The sequence below is a fragment of the Alternaria novae-zelandiae genome, assembly GCF_023758075.1.
Source record: "Alternaria novae-zelandiae strain BMP 2774 chromosome Unknown scaffold_24, whole genome shotgun sequence".
Lineage (NCBI taxonomy): Eukaryota > Fungi > Ascomycota > Dothideomycetes > Pleosporales > Pleosporaceae > Alternaria > Alternaria novae-zelandiae.
The window spans coordinates 110556-132846 of NW_026056984.1; the positions used below are offsets into that span (position 1 = coordinate 110556).

Sequence of the window (22291 nt, forward strand, 5' to 3'; positions counted from 1 at the left end):
ACGCGTGCGGCGCGATTGGTTCGCATTACGGCCTCGGTACTTGTTCTATCCCCACCATCGCCGTGCGCGCTCCGTAACGTCGGAAGATGGCAGCAGGCAGCTCGGGCGAGAGACGCAATTTGCTCAACGCGCGTGAGTAGTGCGCCGGCCCAGATTTGATGATGAAACGACAGCTGGATAACCAGGGAATCTGCCTGATTGCTCCACACCCGTGGGGTCGGCTAGAAGACAGCAAGAAACCGCCGGTAAGTTTGAAAGTATGTACCTGCGCATGCGGCGAGATAAGACTTTGCGCGAGACGATAGTGTAGCTTGTTATTGCTTGGCCAGACCTCAGTCGATGTCTGACCTGCTGATGGCTTTGCATGAATGCTCAAACTCTAGTACTGCTTGGTGCTCTTGCTAACTCTCATAAGCTGTGAAAGCCCGTCAACGGATTCGGCTCTCTGTGTCCCCGTCTCGGTGTTCACACTCGAGCTCGTTCCTTCAGGCTCCGCCCCACTTCGTCCCTCCGACAGTTCCGAGTCAGCGTCTGGGGTTTGACCAGCCTCCGGCCTGCCATGTCGGTCTTTGACAGCGTCGGCTGTCTGTTCGGCTGTCGCTCGTCCGATCTCCGCTAGATTGGTCGGTATGATGCCATACTCGAAGCGATCGATGACAGCTCGCTCCACTGCGATTCGCGGTTCCTCCACACTAGCTTTGTAATCCTTCAACAGCGCAACAGCCCTCTCGTCGCCCTTCAATACACACCTGTGGATCAAAGTCTCCCACGTCTTCCTTCTAGGCTTCAAGGGACCCTTTTTGCCAGCTGTCGCACCCGTTGACCGCATCTCCTCATAGTAAAGCAGAGCATCTTCCAGGTCACCCGATTCTAGGCACACCAGGATCAGGCGATCATACGTAATGCGGTCCGGTTTGAGACCCAACTTGACCATCTCGTTTGCGAAGAACATGGCAAGCTCCTTGCGAGCGGATCTATGGCAGCCTTGAAACATGATGTTGAACGTTTCTGTGTTCGGGCCAGCATGAGATACCGTGTGTAGGGCTTTATAAATCTCGATGCCCTCTTCCAGGCGCTTGTTTGCGATGCCAGCTTTGATGCATGCATTGACGGCAGCGGTGGGAACTTTGCGGCCAGAAGTCTCAAAGTCTTGCAGATATCCGAAGGCTTGCATGGGTCTGCTGTCATCGTTGTGACTTTTCGCGGACAGATACCAATAGAGAGGATCACAGGTCCCAGCGTTGACCTTCAAGTTCGAATCAACCATGATGAGGATGACAGACAGAGCTGCGTGGAGGTCGTTGGCGTTTAGGTACGTGGATATGAGCAGTTCATAGTGTTGCGAGGTGAACGTTGTACCCCGTTCGGTCAGGACGCGAAAGACATCAGTAGCGAGCTGGATGTCTCCCTGTCGTGAGGCGAGAGTGAGTACGTGCAGGCAGGCGCTGGTGCCAGGCTTCAGGTAGCCCGGCTGAACTTGCGCAATCCATACAAGGCTCGTCTCTGCGTACTTCATGATGTTAGCAGTTTCCCTTAATGCATACAACACAGGCTCCGCTTACAAGCTGCTTGTGCGCCGCGGCATCTAGCAGCGCTCCCCAGAGAGCGATACTGAGCTGGACGGTACCGGTTCCGCTACTCTTGCTGTGCACGCCCTCCTTGAGACTCAGCACGTAGAATGCTTCCTCGACTTCGCCAAACTCCAGCAGCATCCATATAGCCTTGTCAAACAGCCAGCTCTCCACGCGTGCTTTGTTCCTGACCATCTCCTCCAGCAACTCGAGTGCGTGTTCGAAATGTCGCTCGCGCAGCATGCCGGCTATGATGAAGTTGCGCGCACGGTCGGATGGCATGAACCATCGCGACTTCATGTATTCGAGTATGTCGGTGCGGAGGAGGTAATCCGGGTGTACTGCAAGCACCTCAAGCACGCATTCACAGCCCCGCGCATCCAGCAAGATTCTTGGCTTTCCGGTCAGAGATCCATCGGCCTCGTCCCAGAAGCCCATCTCCTCCAGCACTTTGCGGACCTTCCCCGCGGTGCCATTGACGGAGTCGACGAAGCTGTGTAATACGGCCGTGTACATCTCCCGGTTCGGGAATTCCCCTCTGTCTTTGATCAAGACCCTGCAGATATTCATGACTTCGTCGAAGTTTCCCTTGGCACCCTCGGCCCGCACATGTTCGTATAGGATGTAGGTCGGGAGCTGGGCGAGCGGAGGTCTATCTCGTGATGTGTGCGACGGGAGAGTGCGAGGCTTTTCTGCAAAGGACCGGAAGCCGTTCAGAGCGGCCCCAGGCTGCGAGAAGAAAGTGTCGTTCGCTGCCGAGGGTGCGCTGGAGCGGTTGTAGGTACGCAGTTGGCGGCCGCAGTGGGCTATGGCATCTTTTCGCGATGCATTGCGCTGTAGCAGTCTAGCTCCTCCTCTTGCAACAGGTGGTGTCGTTCCAGCGTTCGACGGAAACCCCGGACACAGGCATCGCCACAGGCCGTCGTTCACGAAAGGGCGGGGTGGCATTGGCGTGGGTGATGTGCCTTGCCAAAGTTTCAATGCGCGCAGCGTAACATGTCGCGTCCGTGCGCGCCTCGGTTCGACATGTCTACCTGCGACTTGTGCATCACCATGAGCGAAATATGGGTAAGAGCTTAGTTTGTAATTATATTCACATATGCACTTTCCAGATGCTTTTCCTATCCCGTGTCAAGCCGCAAAAAGGGTATATGCGCCCAAATACCAACACGTCTCATGCAAAGCCCATGCCCGTCCGTACCATATTATATCGAAACAGCGTCAGGCGTAGCGTTCCTTCCCATCCCTAAATACCTATAGTTCGTCGTAATCCGCACTAACACGTGCTCACCTCCTCACCACTTGCTCTGAAAGAAGTTCTAGTACCTGTAGAAGTTAGTCTGTGCTCACGACAAAAGAAATGTACGACATACCTTTGGTGATATCACTTCCTGGTTTACCAAGTGCTTGCTCATGATCTTGACAACCTCCATTTGCTCCTCGTAGGTGAGTCCGGTGATGGCTGCTTCAATCACCCCACCGACTGTGGTGTGGTGCACGGCGATGAAGCTTGAGTAGTAGAAGAAAGCAATGGAGCCCATGATGAACTGGCAGTCCATGCGGTCAGTCATGCCGCCGTGACCGGGAATAGAGTCGCCAAAGTCCTTGATCTTGAAGGTGCGCTTCAGGCCAGAAGCGAAGAAGCCGCCGAAGGGCGCGATAAGAGACGCAAAGGTTCCGAGCATGATGACGTGGAACTGTACTGGCATGATGTTGAAAGTTCGCGGAATGGGGAGACCCTCTGGAAGGAATGGAACGGTGTAGTCGCGCGCGATGAAGACCGGGTTTGGCCTGCATTCGAGGCCGGACCAGATGTTTGCGCCCAGATCGTTGACAGGGCAGATGAAGTACTTGTAGTCGCCGAGGAAGTGGACAACGAGCATACCCCAGATAACAGTGAAGAACCAGGCGCCGAGGAAGCCCTCCCATGTCTTCTTGGGTGAGATCTGAATGAGGGGTGTCCGTCCAAACGTAATACCGCAAAGGTAAGCGAAGATGTCGTTGGTAATGACCATGGAGACGGGGAGAATGAACCAGATAAATCCCTCGAAGATGTTGTTGATGACGAAGTGCGCCTGTCCAACGATGAGGAAGAGGGCCATATGCGTCCAAGCAAACTGGGTGAACTGGAACTTGTAGTGGCCCTTCTGGAGCGAGAAGACGAAGAAGACGAAGCCTGGAGAAATTAGCACAGCTATGAACCATGGGATTGGTGGACATACCAATAATGTACAGCATGAAGGAGATGAACCGGTGGTGGGTAGCCAGGGGCAGCAGCAGACGGTCCACCATCAGGACGTGCTTGAAGTAGTAGATGACACTCTCGCCGTAGAGAAAGTACATGGCGGTGCCGAGGAAGTACCAGTTCAGCGACTTGGTGAAGCGCAGGCTGCGGGCCTTGCTGGGCACGTTTGCTATTGCGATGACCTCCTTAAAGGATATGACCTGGACTGCCGTGACAATGATGATTATGAAGAGATGACCCGCGCCGAGGGCCCAGAAGAAGCCGGCAATCATGACGAGGGTCCATGTTGTGCGCGTTATGAAGTTGGCCTTCTTCTTCTCGTACTCGGTCTGGGGGGGCTGTTCGGTGGCCTGGCGCTGTCAGCTGGGGAGACGTGGGCAGAGGGCTGCCAACGTACGGGAGGGGCCGTCTCTTCTTTGATAGTCGGACTGCCCGGGTCGCTGTACTCGGACATGCTCTGCGAGGGTCTCCGCGCCCTGCCGTTGCTGGCGCTGCGGACCTGGTGGTTGAACTTGACGTCCTTTCTCGGGCGCGCCATGGTGAAGGAGGAGAGGGCGGTTGCGCCTGGTATCCTTGGGGGGTATAGGGGCAGCCGGGGCGAGGCCGGAGGGGAAGGCGCGATGGGTGAGGGCGGGGTGGGTGAAGGAGGTGGTGTTGGCGGCAGGCTCGACTGGGCCAAGTAGTGAAATTGGCGGACAAGTAACCACGGGCAGCTTGCGTCATGGCACCGCCGCTTAGCTTAGCGACCCTGCAGCCTGCATGTGAATTTCCCTAGCACCCAAACACGCCTGCGCCAACACGCCAACAACGCGTCCATGCGCCCCGCATCGCGACCGCTTTGGGACATGCTCACGCGCAGGCCCGCTGGCAGATGGACCGACAATGGCTGACGACGACTTCGACGACTTTTCCGACGATGACCTCGACGACCTCCCCGCCGACGCCCTGCAGCATCTCGAGGCGAGCGCCATCCGCGCGACACAGCACCAGCCCGACACGGAGCCAGAGTCCGACTACGGCCCCGACGATGGCGACGAGGTAGTCAATCTGGACGATGCGCACAGTCCGCCGCCTCTATATGCGCTGGACGAGGAGGGCTACGATAGTCACATCGATGACAACATCAACGATATTATCGAACATTGCCACTATGACCAGATGGAAGTGGAAGAGCAGCCACGCAGGTCTCAGGCTGACCCCAATGCGCTGCTCCAACGCATCAAGAAGGTGCGACACGTCCACCTCAGTCTGTAGACGCCCCGCTGATCATCGCAGTTAGAGCAAGACAAGGCGCGCGAGAAGCGAGAAGCCGAGGAGCTGAAGGGGAAGCTGCAGACCAAGGCGGGCGAGGCCGATACCCTTCGAAGGCGCTACGATGCCGAAAACCGCAAACACGAGCGCCAGCTGGCGGACCAGCAGCAGTCGCACAGCACCGAACTGGCCAAGCTGCGTGCCGAGATGGACAAGCTGCGGCGCGAGAAGGAGTCGGTGCAGACGGACAACATGTTCAACCAGCACGAGGCGCGAGAGTCTGTCATGGCCCGACGGCCTGGCAGGACCATGCCCTCACGACCCAAGTCAGGTGCGCAGGCAATCAGTCCAGCCGGTACACCTAAGAGGGGGCAGAAGACGAGAGGTGCACTGGGCGATGGTTTTGATGACGACGACGTTGTCATGGCATCACCGTCAAAGTACCGCGAGAGGCAGAAGACGGCGACGCCAAAGCAAGCCGGCAAGCGGAAGCGGCAGGCTATCGACCAGAGCCCCATACAACTGCCTGCGCTGCAGCTGAGCGAACCGCGAACTCGGCCAAGAGAGACAGAGCCAGCACCAGCCGTGGGTCCTATCATAGACGCCGCACTGCTCGAGCACTTTCGACGCGACGACCGCCGATTTACCCTCCTGCACCGCCTGCTGTCACATCCATCGTCAAACGGCACAGATCGGGTCCTCGAAGCACTCACGTCGCATGCATTTCCGTCCAAGCCATCCAAGAAACTATCTTCGATCGTGTATGATGCTCTGGCGAAGATAAATACGTCTGATGTGCACGAGCTAGCACTGCAGATATGTCACATCTTCCTGGACCTGTGGAAGCGGTGTCAGTCCGAGAAGTACTACGCTCCGACATCTCTAATACTCGATGCACTGCACTTCGTCCTCGCATGTGAGCCCATCGAGACCGCCGTCAAGATCACCGAGCGCGCAGTACCGCTTATAATCGCTTTTGTTGATCTCGTGGCGGACCCCATTTCTAAAGCAGCTAAAGGGGGTGAGAAGGCCGTTGCCGATCTCTACTCCCCGAAGCAGCAAGAGATTGCATCTCACATCGATGTTGAAGACTGTCTCGAGTTGCTGTACCTGATCGCGAGCAGCTGCGTGTCCTCAGTAGATTCCACTGCAATAGCTCGTCTATGGCAAGCGATTCCTTCAAGCTTCGCCATCATGCTCCTCGTCAAAGAGCAGCCACATGCCCAAATTACGCTCATGTTGCGCATACTTGGCACCTCTGCACTGTCCACCTCAATAGGACCCATCACATTCGCAGATTCCGCCCAAGACAACCAAGCGAGTAACGAAGACGCCCTGGTCCATCGTCTCACCAACCTCTTCACCGAGCTGCCAAAGCCAGTCCCAGATCCTTTGGCGTCTTCCGATGAAGATTTAGCTATCTCCGAAGCAGATCTCTGGGACCTTCGCCTGCTTGTCATCTCGGTCCTGACGCAGTTCTCCATCCCAGAATACGGCTCTAGTCGTCTAGCTCAGAACGGCCTCTGCATTGGTCGACTGATCAAGTACCTTGACCATTGTGTCACAAGCCTGTATCGACATCCCATCTCACCGACTCAAGAGCGAAAGGTCGATTCCATCAATGCGACTATGAAGCTGATTTATCACGTCGCGACGACGAATGCCGATTTTGACATCAAGAGCAAGTTGGTGAATACGCTAGGTGGTCATCATGCCTATCTCGTTGCACTGACGCGGTTGGCATTCAGTGAGGGCTTAGTGCTAGAAGCGGGGATCGAAGATGAAGTCGTCAACATGGCGCATGACATTCTAGACGAGGGACTGAGTATGGAAGAGGGAGATGCTTTCGGCAAGGTGTTCAGCAGTGGAAGCACTGTCTAGACACATGTTCAGTATTTTCTCAAGAAGGAGATCATCAGCGCAAGCGACTTGGGCGATGGCTCTGATTTCAACTTGCACATTTTTCCGCAAGATGACCCCAATTCTCAGCTCAAGGACGATACCACTTTAATTCCGCGCTCATCCACAATCATGTAGAACGAGACACGGATATCGGCATCTTGTATAATCACTAGTTCGGCCTGCATTGCTATGCATTGCTATAGCCTAGGATGATATTGCATTGGGTGGCGTTTATAGCACATCAATCGCACACTCTTAAGCATTCAACAACCATCCATCTCTACACCCTTCCCTTAATCCACCCCAAAACCATCTCCAAAACCTCCTCCCCACACTCATCATTCAACAACTCATGCCTCCCCCCCTCAACCACCCCAAACACCTTCTCCTTACTTCCTATCCCATCCACAAACCTCTCACTCCCCCTCCAATCACAATACGCATCCTCGTCCCCATGCACCACCAACGTCGCCACTGTCCACTCCCCCATCTTCGCTCTAACGCTGTCTGCAACATCCACGGCCGTCGCAGCCGTTAGGAAACATATCGATTTCTTAGAGTATAGAGGATCGGACAGGTATTTCTCGATCTCGATCTGACGGCGTGTGAGGCCGGAAATGGGTACTGCGCGGCCGGGGATGGAAGTTGTGGGTATTGTGCGTGCGAAGACGCCGACGGCTACGCGAGCGAAGTAGGGGAAGGGGCCTGGGAATGCGGGACTGGTTAGGATCACTCCATCCATCCCCTCTGGATCTTCCACTACACTACCCGCGGTTATCAACCCGCCCAGTGAATGCCCGAATAACACGACCGGTCTCCCGTTCCCTTGTTCAACAGCATAATGTCGTAGTGCGAAATGGTCGGCTACGGCTTTTCCTACGTGGACGACGGCGCGGGTGTGACCGGGGGAGGTGCCGTGGCCGTGCAGGTCGAGGGCGTAGACGGTGTAGTGCGCGGCGAGGAGGTGCCGGATGAGGGAGGAGTGGGAGGTTAGGTAGCGGGCCGAGTACTCTGCGTAGCCGTGTTGGAGGATGATTGTTGCGATGGGGGGTTGGGAGGGTGTCCAGATGTGGAAGGTTGTGCCGGAGGGGAGGGTGTGGGTTTTGTGGTTTAGGTTGAGGTTTGGGTCGAGTGGAGTTGTGGAAATTTCGGAGGAAGGTGCTGAAGGAGTGGGTGGTTGTGACGTTTGTCTGCGGTAGAGGGATGGTACGTTCAACATCTTCAGATTTGCGAAATTGGCGACCTTAGCATATCATGCATTTCTAGAGAAGCTCTTTTGCTAGGGATCCAGTTCCAGAAGATGGTGAGAGCCTAGCATTGGTGTTTAGTGAGACAACGAGGCGAACGAGTGTAGGTGTGGTCTGTGAAAGGAGCTGCCATCACCGTCCAGATCTAGAAGTCGCGATCATCGTGTTACGAACAATTCACAATATGAGGGACTTTGTTCCTCTTAGATTGTAGAAAGAATGCCATGTTGAGGTAGAACAGTTTCCGACACGTCCAGGGTTACCTACCTCGGGTGCTAGGCACCTCACATATGGCCCACGTGGGGTGGGGCACGATGACAGCTTTGGGCTTGGTCTGCGGGGCGCGCCTGGCGCCTGCTGCATCTCTACTTCATCCTCGAATATTCAATACACCATCAATACAGCAAATCATCCAAGTTGTATGTTTAACCACACCAGCGCGTTATGAGAATGCATGCCGGTGCCGTACTTCGGCCTGCCGCGCACTCGCCTTATCACTGTCGGCGATGCAATGCGGTGCGCGGCAGGGCAAGCTGTGATAGGTGTATGCGCGACTTTCGCGCATGACTGCGCAAGACCCAATGGATAGACGTATATAAGACGCTGCCTTCAGCCTTCAGCCTTTCGCACTTCTCGTTGCCTACTCACCTCAATCTCGCATCCCCATCCCTCATGAACTACACACGAACAGACCCAAGTCGTACACCAAAAACTCCGCCAGTCCTTTCCAAAAATAAGGTGCATTACAGCATATCCTACAGCCAATCCTTGGTTGAAGCGCCGCACAATGTCGTCCGATCAGCCTCATGCTATCGAGATGTCCGATTCAGTGGACACTTCCGATTTGGTCCACCCTGATGTCCAGCGTCACATACACAAAGCGCTGCAGACTCCAGATACAATTCGCGTTCTTGAGCTTCTACCAGGGTCGTCCGAATCAACCTTGTCGTGTCGAATACTTGAGATACACCGAACAAATTCCGATGTTGAGTTCGAAGCTATCTCATACGTTTGGGGCAGCCCTAACCCCGCATGCTATCTACACGATGTGGAAAGCAACGGTCTGTTGCGCATCACAGAGAGCTTGTATCTTGCGCTGAGGGCGATGCGCTACCCGGACCGAAGCCGGATCCTCTGGGCAGATGCAGTCTGCATTAACCAGTCGGATAACGATGAGAAAAGCCACCAAGTTAAGAATATGGGCTCCATCTACGCGACAGCGAGAAGGGTCATGGTGTGGCTGGGTAACGAAAATTTCAGCGAAGCTTTCAAAGCATTGGAAGGGCTTGAAAAAGCAGCATATACTGTCGATTCAACTGCCAACCTCGAGTTTATCTGCCCTGTCTACAACGTTATGATGAGTGTTCTCAGAATTATTGGAAGACCATGGTTCACTAGACTATGGACCATACAAGAGTTCATTCTCGCTAAAGATGTGCGTTTCTGCGCTGGCAACCAACATATCAGTGACCTTGTACTGGAAAGGGCCATCAAATATACCTCTCCCAGAATCACGGAGGTGGACTCCGCATCATCACTTGCGCTTGAATTCCGCCACAGCGTCAACATGTTCAACATGGTGAAAAATCTCTTCTATTTTCGTGTCGTGTGGGAAGACGGCTGTTCATACTCTGGCTCACCAGGAGTATCACTTTACGAATGTTGTCAATGGGTACACAGTATCCCTCCTAAGTGTACTGATGAACGGGATCAGATATATGCTCTCCTTGGACTGGTCCAAGGACCGACTAGGATAGTTCCCAACTACAGTCTCACTGTTACAAACGTCTTTCTCGAGTTCACCTGGTCGGAAATTACCGCAGGAAATATAGACATATTACGCGACGCGGATTTCCGAGGACAAGACGACTTATATCCATCATTTCTCTATCGACCACATTATACCTCTGACAAGATAAGAAGTGATACCGAAGCAAGCAGAACGGGTATGAGCCGAGTTACCTGTGCGGAATTGATTCGGCCTGCCTCCATCAAGATTCGAGGTGTAATCGTTGACCGCATCAGCGGCTGTTGGAAGCCACAGATTATGTCACCATCTGAGAGAGAAGCTCAGATACGACTTAAGACAGACATACATCAGACTTTAGAAGATTTTCTTCGATCTGCTGAAGTCGTATCGTCGTCCAATATATGGCTCAAAGATTCAACGGGCCTTCTCCATACTCTTGGGACTAACAACCCAACCGGCACTGCGATTACAAATCTGCTGGAGGTGTTCTGTAAGATTCAAGCCTGTGCGGATCGAATCACGGACCAGAATCCGACGAGGAAGAATATGACACCAGAAAGAATTCAGAAGCAATTTTGGCGAGTTGTCACCTGGCCCAAGCACCCCCCATCACCAGCCATGCCAGAGGACTTCCGCCATCTGCCTTCAGATTACGCTTGGGATAATGTCTACTCCTACATATTCACTACTGTCAAAGGGTACATGGGCAGAGCACCCAAGCAAGTCATGGTTGACGACCTTGTGGTCATTTTCGACGGGGGCAGCGTACCATTTGTGCTAAGACAGGCGCACGATAGTATTGATGTGCGTTGGAAGTTAATCGGGGAATGTTATGTGGATGGTTGGATGGATGGTAGCTACTACGGTCATGAAGTGGTGGACGATGTCGACCAATACCTTGCGGCAGCGGACGCGGAAACCGACACTGACTTCTCCTATAGGAAGAAAACATTGCTTAGCGAGTATTTCGTACTTTGCTGAGGCCGAAGAAAATTGTGACCCGACATAGTTCCAAATGAGATTTATCCACACATTCAACAGCACTTGGCTGTCAGTCAAGAACGCATATATTGTCAAGTATGAGCAAGGTTGCCAGTGATGTCGCTCTCGAAGCGAGCCAATACATTCCTTTCGCACAGTGTCTGTTGCAACTTGCCTTCAATCTGTCCAATCAAACACTCTATCACATTGCAGCTTGTACTTCCGCGGACCATCCTGTACCTCGCTAAGGATCACGGTCCGCGGCGAAGCCCTGCATTTCCCCACCATCGGTCCCGCATAGCCTTTTCCTTCACCATCACATCCCACCACCCATTGACTGTACTCGTTTAACATGCATTGCACGGCGTCGTGCATGTGCATGTGGCTCGATTGTTTGTCATCAAGCTTGTTTTGTATGGCCTTTACCCCACGCAGTTATAAACAAACATGCCCACTCTCACTTGTCCTTTGCAATTCACACCACAACCACGTCCCCGACATCGATACCAGATGATTCCATCCAAAAACGATAACATAGTCGCTACCAGCTCGCCTGACGGCTCTGCGGTAGATGAGCGCTACGAAGCGTTCGATGGAGCACAAGATCGCGAGCGCTTATCGTGGAAGAAGCAGGCGATCGTCGATCTAAAGCCTTCACTGCATCGCGATACGTATGGATACACTGCGCAGATGTTCTGAAAAATGTACTGATTTTAAACAGATACATAGGAGCGCTTTTGTTCAACATCTGCGCCTTCATCCTGCCAGCTCTCTATAGCACCTTGTCGAAGCTATGGATTGCGAACATCGACTCCTCCATGGTAGTCACCACAGACACGTACACCTACATCGGCGTTGTCGCAGAAGTCTTAAACGAAGGTCTTCCGCGCGCTTCCTACCTCGTCATCGGCGACAAGTCCAGTCGTGGTTTCCGTGAGCGCTTGCAGCTCACTCACACTCTGATCCTCTTCCAATCACTCCTCGGCCTTATCATGAGCATCGGCTTCGTCGCAGGCGCTTCTACTTTCGCGCAAGGCTTTGTTCCTGTCGAAGTGAGAGACGTGAGTGTCACGTATATTCGCATCTCTGCGTTCTCTGCATTTAGTTCGGCAGTGGAGTATGCGATTTCAACGTCAACTCGCGCGCTGGATAAGCCTGATGTCCCACTCATCATCAGTTCCGTCAAGTTCGCTGTCAATATCATTCTGGACTTGATCATCATCTCTAAATTCCATGTCGGGAGCATCACGCCCACGGTGAACATGCAGGCTGGTATCTCACTGGCTTGCAACCTCAGTTCAGCCTTCGCAGGACTGGCGTACTTTCTCTACACGACGAGTGTCAGCTCCAAGTCGCCGGTTCATAGCGACACATCCAGCCGCGGTACAGCTCCTTCACTACCAGCCCTTGTCACACTCGCCAGGCCAGGTACGATCTTCTTCTCGGAATCTGCCATCCGGAACGCACTATACCTGTGGTTAGTCCACGGTATTGTCGGACTGGGCAGCGACTACGCAGCTGCTTGGGGTGTCTTCTCAACCATCCGATGGGGACTGATAATGGTACCCGTAATGGCACTGGAGGCGACCACACTGACCTTCGTGGGACACTCATGGGGAGCATTGCGCTCGACCATTGTGAGCATCTCACAGGCTGCGAAGCTCCAAATTACACACCGACAGTTGTGGAGCGTTGTACGCTGGTCACTTTACTCTGTCATCATAGTCTTGATGGTGGAGATTCCACTCTGTCTCATCATGTCCTTCGCCGGTGCTGAGCCTTTCGCACGATACCTCTCAGGCTCTGAGGAGGTCTCACATATAGCTGCGCGCATGTGGCGCACCATCGACTGGTGCTACATCATGTATGGTGTGTCGACACAACTAGCTGCGATTCTGGTATCGACGCGCCCAGCTTGGTATCTCTACCAGTCTCTCGCATCGAATGTCCTTTATGTCTTGCCATGGGCAATTGCGTGTCAAGTGGTTGATCTGAATGCAGGAGATGCTTGGACTTATCACAGCTTGGTATTTGGTGGAAGTCTGGTATTCTCGTTCTTCACTATCATTGCAGTTGACGGAGTGTGGGCGCTCAGGCTGATGAAGGGAAAGATGGATGTAAACAGGGCGTAGTCGCGGAAAGAACACATGACACCGACTTCGGGTCCAGGGTAGATCATGAACCATTGTGATTCTGCATGTATTCACATGTGGCAATGTATCTCTCTCATTATAGCTGGAGCGCCATCAGTCTCTTGCATTTTGTCCCCATAGACCATTGTTCAGCCCTTCCACACTGCCGGCTTCGGCTCTTTGTACAAGCTCAGATCGTTCGGCGTAGGAAACCAGATACTTGGGTCATCTTCAGCGTACGCATTTGGGAACCTGACCATCGGGCCTGGACTCCCATCGCCGCCTCCCACAATCTCCACATGCGCACAGTTCACGAACCATTGACTCTGTCCAAGAGTCATGGACGGCATGAAGTGCTCGATGCGCAAGAGGTATTGGCCCGAGGGCGTGGCAGCGGGAATCGTGAAGTTGATAGCGAGTGTATCCATAGTCGACCACGTCGTCTTGTCCGCCGGCCCTGCGTATGCGATCTTGAAGAAATCTCCCTTCCCGTCATATTCCATCAAACTCTTTGTTCCATCCGGCAGTTTAGAAAGAAACACTTGCCCAGGCCCTTCGTGGAAGATGTATCCTTGGACATCACCTTCGTAGTAGGGCCCAGACACCATGAGTCCAACATCGCTCCCAGCAACAATGGTCGCTGTCTCTATAGTATCGGCGTTGTGGACGGGGAAGGAGCCGCGGCCGCATGTGACGTTCGCGTTTTCGGGCCCATAGATGGGAAAGGTCTTGAGCCAGAGGTCATTGTAGGTACCGGCGTTGCCAGAGACGTCGCGGACGTATTGGAACTCTCGAGAGATGGTGTTGTTTACTATGAGGCGGTTGAATACATCTAAAAGGCTCGTTAGCAACTAGTTCTGAGGACAAAGATGGAAGTACGAACAATGTGCGCTAGCCTGCTGCGCAAGGGCCGTTGCTAGCCATGGAAGGACGACGGACTTCATGACTGCTGCTGCTTTCCGATTAATAACTTTGCTGAAACTTAGCCATCTCAGCCTGTCTTATACCACCGCTCAGTCTGAGCCCGGCCATCACCGATCCTACTTTGACGAAGGCTCTGCTGGAAGCACGGCGCTCAAGATGAGAGTCCTCATGACCATGCTAATACATGCGCAAATCCTTCTTGCTGATGGTGCAGCTGCCTGGTGCCAATGGTATCGGTTCGGTTGCTGCCGATAGTACGTGGTCCCGATGTGGTAGTTTTTAGATGAACTCCAGATTGCCGGATGGGCTATGTCGACCCAAGCCCAAGCGGGGTAGGCGGCATCTCTAGAGTGCTCATATAGTGGCTATGGGTGGTACCATTCGTACTGGACATGTTTCAGTCCGGGTAACGAGGTGTAGCGTGCCGGGTAGAATGAGATCGGACGTGCTGTTCTGGGTACCTGGGCTTAGGTGAAAGCGTTGGCGGCAGCCACGCCGTTGCGCGCAAAGCTTATTTGTACTGCGAGTGAGTTCCTTCGTAGCGGTATGATGACTTGATACTTTGCTTTGTAAATTTTGTCGAGGTTGTAGTCAGACGCTGCAGGCGGGGAAAGCAGTCTAGAAGGGACGCGTCGCGTACGCGTGAAGCCGATGCTCAAGAGCGTGTCGCATCGTTCCCACTCGCGTCAAGCATATGCATTAGTAGCCTTCGAAACACTGGACCTAACAAACAAATTGGCGCTTGCATGTCAAAGGAATCGTCGTCACAACTCGAGTGCGATGAGCACCTGCATGCGCAGGAACGATGACAACATCAAGATCAAACTTGGACCCCTGACTAAGCTTCGGAATGAGCCCCACACAGCATGACACGCGTTCCGCAGCAGCGGCGATGAACAACAAACTCATCATATTCGCCATCACAGAAAGCAATAGCGCGCAATCTTGTACGCGTATATTCATATACACGGCGATCCAGATGTCTTACCTCAATGACAATGGCACAGCAATCCCCGCTCCTCCTGCTACCGGGTGAATTGAAGAACCAAATAATAGATTACATCTTCACCCGCGACCCAGGCACCGCACCACCGCCACTACAGCATTCCCCATTATCACTATCATCAGCATGCCGCCAACTACATGAAGAATACCACACCCTCGCCTGGACCGCAACGATCTTCACTCTTCCATGGTCGTCATCAGACGACCTAATCCGAAGAACCAGTCTACTCCCCCCAACATCCATGTCCAGCATCACGAAACTCCAGATAAAACTCCCATCAGATCTCACCTCACTCTACACCCCAGACATAAACCGGCGCCGCGTAAAACCCTTCAACTTCGCCCGCGCCAGCCTCACCTCCCTAGAAGAACTCTACATCCGGTACCGCCCCGAGCACACAGAAAAAGGCATCGGCGGACCCGGTCGCGAACTTATCGTGCAGATACTCTGGCGCATCATGTGGGAAAGAGATATCAAGCGACTACGTAAAATCTGCATTGTGCATGATGGCGCGCAGCCGTTCCTTTCCCTGTCCCTATTGTACAATATGTTGCAGAACTTTACACCGCTGCAGGTGTCGAAAAGGTGGAAGGTGCGATCGGATCTTGAGCATGGAAGACTGAGGTTTGAGGAGTGGGGTGGTGGAGAGAAGGGGAGGGGCGTGGATGTTGTGGTTGGGTTTAGCTTTTGGGAAGCGGAGGCTTATGTGGAGGTTTGTGAGATTGTTCTTGAGGTATGTTCGATTAGTTACTTGCATCTGAGGGGAGGGGGTGCTGTCAGGAGTAGCTTGCGGTTCTAGCCACTGTTCAGGGCAAGCAGATGCTGACTTCAGGACAGGAAAATCATGCTGAGGTCATTGTGGCTCGGCGCGCAGAGTGTTTGTACGTCACTCCGTTGCGAGATATGACTGACGACGCTTTGAGGCGAGAGGTCGATAATCTCAACACCTTGTTTCCTGTGCTAGGAGACGAGGAACATGTGCTTCAGCCACACGTGGAGCGTATACGTGCCACGTGTGCGGTAAGTAACCGAGTATGAGAAGAGACGACGCAAAGTTACTTTGATTCGCACGCGAAGGCCGTCGTGGCTAACGGCTATACGGATTGGAGATATGATGTTCACCGAAGACGTCCCAGTCACCTGACTACGTTCCCGTAGCTCGATCAGAAGGAGCACTACTCCGCCATCTTCCGAGGAGAAAAGGCTTTACGCGCACGCCGACGGCTGGGTTGAACACTAGGGACCGCTATGCATTGCCGATTGCACCCAGACCCTCAGACACCTTTCTTCGTTCCGAGATCGGCTGGCACATCCACGCGTCGCTTCCAGGCCATGGCGGAAATCCGTCTCGCCACCACTTCCAGAGCCGGGTGGTGATAACAACGTGGTATCTTAACCATCCCTCGGAACCTTCTCGACCGGCTGAATACCGTATTCGCTTTTCGACGCGAAGCAATGTGGAGTAGGTCCCAGAACCAAGCCGACGGCGTCAGCATGCCAGGTGGGATACGCGTCCATGGTGGACCGGGTGGCCTCCGTTCACACCAACGTCGCTTTTCAATAGTGGAAGTATGCCGGTCACCTTGTTCGAGCTAGTGCTGAGTGGAAAGACTGTACTCGGGGAGCGCTTGCGGCGGGAAGGAAGGGTCGGGACGACACGGGAAGGATTGAGATCTTCGAGACGGGTTGGTGTTGAGAAGACAAGTGGCACCTTGCGATGTGTGTCCTAGCAGGGAAAGACGGCCGGGAAGGAGCTGACCAACCTTCGTCTGCTATCCATCCTCACTACTCGGGTGAAGCTTTACCCTTGCCATGTTCGCAGGAGGAGTCTTTGGTAAGGTCAGCCTTACCGGTCAACGCGGTCATGTCATCCAGGCCCTTGTTTTGCCGCTGGAAGTTATCGATATCCGCCATCAGAGCATCCTTCACGGGTCACTCGATCGAAGAGTACATTTTGCGTGCCATTTGATAGGCTCGGTACCTTTCCTGTTATCGTGGCTCGATCACGATGAAGTACGAGGCGTGCACGGGAAGAGCGTCCACACTGTCCAGTCTGGATACTCGTTACCGTATTCCATGGCTCGGCCCGATTGCGCTTGGGGATAGACTGAACTCTTGCCAGACTCATGTCTCACATGATACACCCACCCTCATCATACTCGCTGCAAGTGGGGTCCGTTCCATGGCGGTGGATTCTCGGCCTGGGTATATCATCCCAGTCTCCCATGTGGCTGGTCCACTGGCTCTGGCTGGATGGATGCGAGGTTCTATTGGCTGACGAAATGGTGGAGACGATAACTTGGCTTTCGATAGAGTGACACGCTCAGAGCTGATATGGACAAAGAATGGCCATGCACTTCGACTGGAGGTTTCCCAGCTGCGAACTCAGTGTCCGTGTCGTAACCGAGAAGGCCCGCGAGACTAGGCAACGGCAGGAGTGCATTTGGGTATAGCATCAGCCAATAAAATAGACAAACAAGTATCGGAACGGTAAGAAACTGTAGACATTGTCGGGATAATCATGACCAGGGAAGCACGCCACAGGACGGATGTAGGTGGTGTTGGTCATCCGAGACCTGTAAATCGATAAAAAGCAAGGGTGTTCGGCGTGTAATCTAACCTTCATGCGCTCCGGTAGTGCTTGCGCCGTAGATTCTGCGGTACATGGTCATCGGAGGAACGGGTGTGTGTCCCGGAAGGCCTCGAATACGACCAACCACTACCGGGCTGGTGGTTGCAGAACCCAGTACTCCGGTAGCATATGCTATACGCCAGGTTTTGGATCAGGAAGACACCATGGGAAACCTGAGTCCCATTTTGCCAAGCCTTTGAGTGATCATCGTTCCTGCATCCAGGCAACACGCCTGATCCCACACGATGATGACACGAACGATGAAGGATCACGGTACCTACGATTGGACTTGACGCTATCGATAAGCAGCAAGCTACCAGGTGGGCGCGGCGCCTTTTTCTTGAATCATTCAAAAGGCTGACTGTAGGTCAATTTGGTGGTGTGAGAATCGTAGAATTGACGTTCGAAGAAGACCTAGATACGATGCCGCAGGCCCCTACGTTCGCGTCGGTACAGCCCGCTAGAGGTGGGCTTCGGCCGCAGGATCTGCCGAGCTAACCACATGCGCCCTCCATGGGTGAGCCGTGCATGCGTCTGACAAGCGCTGTGGCGCCATGGTCGCTGTTTTCTCGCAAAGGGCGTGCCGTCACGCGCGAGTGATGGGACGGTCCGTCGATGTGTAGAGACCATGTTTCCGCAGCGGGCCGACACTGTTCTGAGATTAGGAAGAAAATCAGCTGTATGAGATGCGCATCCAATCCACCATCTCACAGCTCTTTATAGATGTTACAATTTTTCGAGAATTACCAAACGACCCATCCGCTCCAAGAGCAAGGTTCGCAGTGTAGGTGTTCGAAGTAGCCGATAAGCCACTGCTGAAAGCGCGCGAAATCCTGAATCGCTGCTCCAGACCTGTCCCCTGCGTCGTCCAATGGATGCAGGGCCCACTCACTCATACAGTATCTTTCTGGATGCAACGCAGCATCATGTACCTTGTTCTCCCTAACGCTGGCCTTCTTCACACGTGCAAATCGAACGCCAGGTCCAGGCACAATGCATGATGGCCATGAGGTGCGTATGCTTGAAGACGCATGCGCGCTGTGGTACCTTGCCTTGAGGGTTTTGACGGAACATCTGCCACCTATCGGTGAGTTATGCGAGTAAGCAATGGAAGGATGACAGTGGGGTGTTCTCGCCACGAATGCAGGGTGGCAAGAAGGCTGTGAACTCCGACGAAAACGAACACCATGACTACAACACTCGGTCGTTGTCATATGATCAACGCTCGTGTGACCTCGGCTGCAAGGTTGAAGATCATACTAGACATGCCTTGATTCTGATAAGACCAGGGTGGCGTAGGCAGTATGATCTTCACGTGGGAACAGTGGGCAGTAGCGTTGTCATAGTAGGCTTGCTATAAGACACAAGTTTGCTTTGGCTCACTGAGGCGGTAGTGAGCGAAGGTGTAAGAACCAATACTATGCAAGGGATGATTTTAGCCGTTTGAGCCGCTCAAACGGCAGGAGTAGGCGACTACACGTCGGAGCGCGGCGGATTGGCTATCTTGCTTCGAGGAGTGCATATGCAGGAACCCCGAGGAGACTGCAGCAGCACGCCTTTTGACGGATGCAAAATTTTCGAACAGAGTTCCAATGTACCGTCTCTGCATCTCATAGCCGTATTATCAATAGAGACGTTGGTCAGACGTGGGATAGGCGGACTTTAGTATGGAAACCTTCTTCGTAGGCTTCGGGAGTCATCCAACGCTTGGAGTGCAAAGATCTTTGAGAGCCGCATAGCACAAAGAGAAAGATTTGGTTGGAAATGTCGATTCTTGTTAATGGGAGCGCCATGCATTTCGTAGTCTACATAACAGTTGCCAATTTACCTTAGATGCGCGTTGTCAAACGGGCTCAGCCAAGAACCGCCAGTACCGCTACGATGTCAAAGAAGCTTCCCAGATTGGCGGACGACTTATTGCAAAATTGAAGTCATGGATGGACGTTGCCGAAGTGGCAACGTTCAGGTCGGGGATAGTATGTTCGTAGAAAGTCCAGTCAGGATGATATGGACTTGATGTATCTCTGAACTGGTACTGGAATGGGGAAGCGATTCCGGTAGCGTGTGATACTGGCTCGTTTGGGGTTTGTTGGGACGCGCCTAAGAAATCAGACAAACACCAGGGTGTCTGCGCGATTGGAATGTCGGCTGTGACGTGTGGCGTAGCCCAAGTTTGTGGTAGAACATCGTTGACATTGAAGTCGAGCCCACATTCGATGGGCATCAATACTTCATCGGACCATAATCGTGGATACAAGCAGAGATCTGTCTCGTGCACGACGGATACGGGCTGATAAGGATGTATCGGGCTTGGTGTCTGCGGTGACATGGTGCCCAGGTTAAAATAGCTGTTCGCACCCACAGACTGAGTGAAGAAATCTGGATCCTGTTCGGAAGTATTTATATAAGCGTAACTGCCGTTGAGGGTTTGCGAATCTCTTGGTGAAAGCGGAGTGAGCATTGGATAGCCAGAGAGCCCTGGGTTTTGACAGCTGGCTTTCGCGGTGGCTTCGGTATCAATGTATGTTGCTGCGTATGAGCCTCGAGATTCTTGAGAATGCAAGCTCGTCGAGGGAATATATGAATCGAGGCGTGATATGACACCGGCCGAGAAATGCCTTTTCGGTGGTCTAGATGGTTTCTTTACGCTTGATCGGTGGTTGCTATCCGAAGTACGGCGAGTGGATCTTGGTTCGCATACGATACCCTTGGTGATGCACCGAGAGCATGAAGGTAGCTATGTAGTATCAGCGCAGGAACTTGGACTATACAAGATGTGCCTAGGTACATACAGCTTTGTTACACTTGGTTTTCGCCTTAGCGCATGTCACGCACGCTATCGCTCTTTTCGATGGCATTCTAGCATATGGGTTGTGTTGAACTGCTTGCGTAGTAAAGTGATCCGACAGGTCTCGTGGAGTATGGATGGTCGTCTCATCCATTGCGATCGGATGTTTGGCTTAACAAGTGATGTGAATCAATGCGTGTTGTGTCAAGCTGGCTGTAGAACCACCGTTTCTTGAGAGTCAACCGCAGTCAGGCAATGACCGTTGCATCAGATAATGTCGAGCTTCTCTGGACAAAAGCATGTGCTTGCACGGAGTGTTAGGGATTGAGCTGTGATATACTCGTCTATTCTGAGCAGACTTGAGCTTGACCAGAACTGACAGTTCCGTCCAACGGCTGATCATATACGGCATCAAGCTTGCATGATGCTAAGTTTAGGGCCGAGATACATGTCTTCCGTGTAGGGTCCTACATAGCAAGGTATTGTCCTAGCACCGATGAGGCGCCTTCGCAGGGCTGGAAGCCAAGTCAAGGCATCGTGTATGAGCTGACGAAATGCCGCTGCTGAGGATAGTTAGCATGGTACGCCACCACGCCCGTATGCTGAATGCACGTTCATGGTAGAAGGCGCCTGAGCGCGTGGATGCTGACAAGGGGTGTCCTGCGCGCTGACAGGACCCGCGCTGGTGGAATTCGGTATGTCCATGATGACAGGTCGCACACGAATCGTGGTGTGGCTGAAGCCTCACCAGTGCCATTGCTTGGCTGATTGCGTACCTCAGTTCGAGCGTCATGTAAGTGCGACTTGACGTCTTGAGGCTCCAAGTAGATTTGGTTTGCCGAGACGAGTTCTAGGTGTCAACAGAAGAAGTTTCTGTATACCATTGGATAATTTCGGTAGGGTATCAAGGATTTCGTCAATGACATGCTCATCCAGATGCCACGCGGTCTTGATGTGGTCTGCACCCAGAGGGTGGTTCCAGACCGGGGCCGGGTCACCGGTGATGAGGCGCTGTAGTGCCTGGCACAAGGCTATTGTTGTAGATTCATGCTGATGATGTGGACGGACTCTGGGGAGTGGCGTCTGGTGGTGAAGTTAGACAGTGGAACCCCTGTTCCGCAGCTGCCCAGGTGGAAGAGCGGGGCCATGGCGGGCTGACGATGCTTAGTGTCGAAAGCTTCCGCAAGCTACGCTCTTGGGTGGAAGTGCGATATCGGCGACGATGTATGTGTTATACGGGACGTGGGTGCTTCATCCCACCGATGATGGCGGTGGCCGAGAGGTTGGTGGGCATTGCGCCAGACGTCATTTCCGAGCGGCGCACGGTCCGCCGCCATCTATGGCCTTAATCTTGAAAGCCTCCCTCGCCAGGCAGGCAAGAACCATCGGGCAACAACTTATCCATACATTCTCTCAATTGTTAGACTCACGATCGTATCAGATTGATTTCTACATCGTTATGAGAGCTCGTAAAGGCTCATGAAGTCAATTCGCGTGGTGCCTGCTGGAGGTCACGAGCTCAAGCGCACGTCCGACTGCCCAGGTGACTTGTACTTAGGTATAGACCCTTCCTTGAAACAAAGCATTCCCAGAATCGCACATCGACCCCTTCGCATCCGCGGCTTTGGTGGCCAGTGCCTCTCCCTCGCCCCATCTTTAGCAAGGCATCGTCAGCGTTGCTATGCGTAAAGATAGATAGATACGGAACGATCGACATCCGACAATTCAACCAAGGCCAGTATACGACCATGAAGTATAGTTACGGATATAGATGTGTTGATAGTAACAACCATCACGAACGACAATTTCACGCAGGTCCGAAACATAGGCCGAGGTTTACTAACGTGGGGCCATTGTGCGTA

The 22291-nt window shown here is 53.2% G+C and overlaps 4 protein-coding genes across 4 annotated transcripts; 2 read left to right on the top strand and 2 right to left on the bottom strand.

The window, feature by feature from the left end:
• Nucleotides 1-379: 379 nt before the first annotated feature.
• Nucleotides 380-4354, bottom strand: J4E88_009400 (uncharacterized protein; the record flags this gene model as incomplete). The annotated part of the gene is made up of 6 exons (XM_049403002.1): nucleotides 380-1510; nucleotides 1563-2415; nucleotides 2863-2897; nucleotides 2945-3747; nucleotides 3794-4166; nucleotides 4214-4354. The coding sequence occupies 6 exons, from the start codon at nucleotides 4352-4354 to the stop codon at nucleotides 380-382; spliced, it is 3336 nt and encodes a 1111-aa protein (XP_049251130.1).
• Nucleotides 4355-4698: 344 nt separating this feature from the next.
• On the top strand, nucleotides 4699-6948 carry J4E88_009401 (uncharacterized protein; the record flags this gene model as incomplete). The annotated part of the gene is made up of 2 exons (XM_049403003.1): nucleotides 4699-5043; nucleotides 5092-6948. 2 exons carry the CDS (start codon nucleotides 4699-4701, stop codon nucleotides 6946-6948), a joined length of 2202 nt encoding a protein of 733 aa, XP_049251131.1.
• A 4509-nt stretch (nucleotides 6949-11457) lies between these two features.
• Nucleotides 11458-13079, top strand: J4E88_009402 (uncharacterized protein; the record flags this gene model as incomplete). The annotated part of the gene is made up of 2 exons (XM_049403004.1): nucleotides 11458-11618; nucleotides 11669-13079. The coding sequence occupies 2 exons, from the start codon at nucleotides 11458-11460 to the stop codon at nucleotides 13077-13079; spliced, it is 1572 nt and encodes a 523-aa protein (XP_049251132.1).
• Nucleotides 13080-13228: 149 nt separating this feature from the next.
• J4E88_009403 (uncharacterized protein) lies at nucleotides 13229-14023 on the bottom strand (the record flags this gene model as incomplete). Its single annotated transcript, XM_049403005.1, has 2 exons — nucleotides 13229-13911; nucleotides 13963-14023. The coding sequence occupies 2 exons, from the start codon at nucleotides 14021-14023 to the stop codon at nucleotides 13229-13231; spliced, it is 744 nt and encodes a 247-aa protein (XP_049251133.1).
• Nucleotides 14024-22291: the final 8268 nt, after the last annotated feature.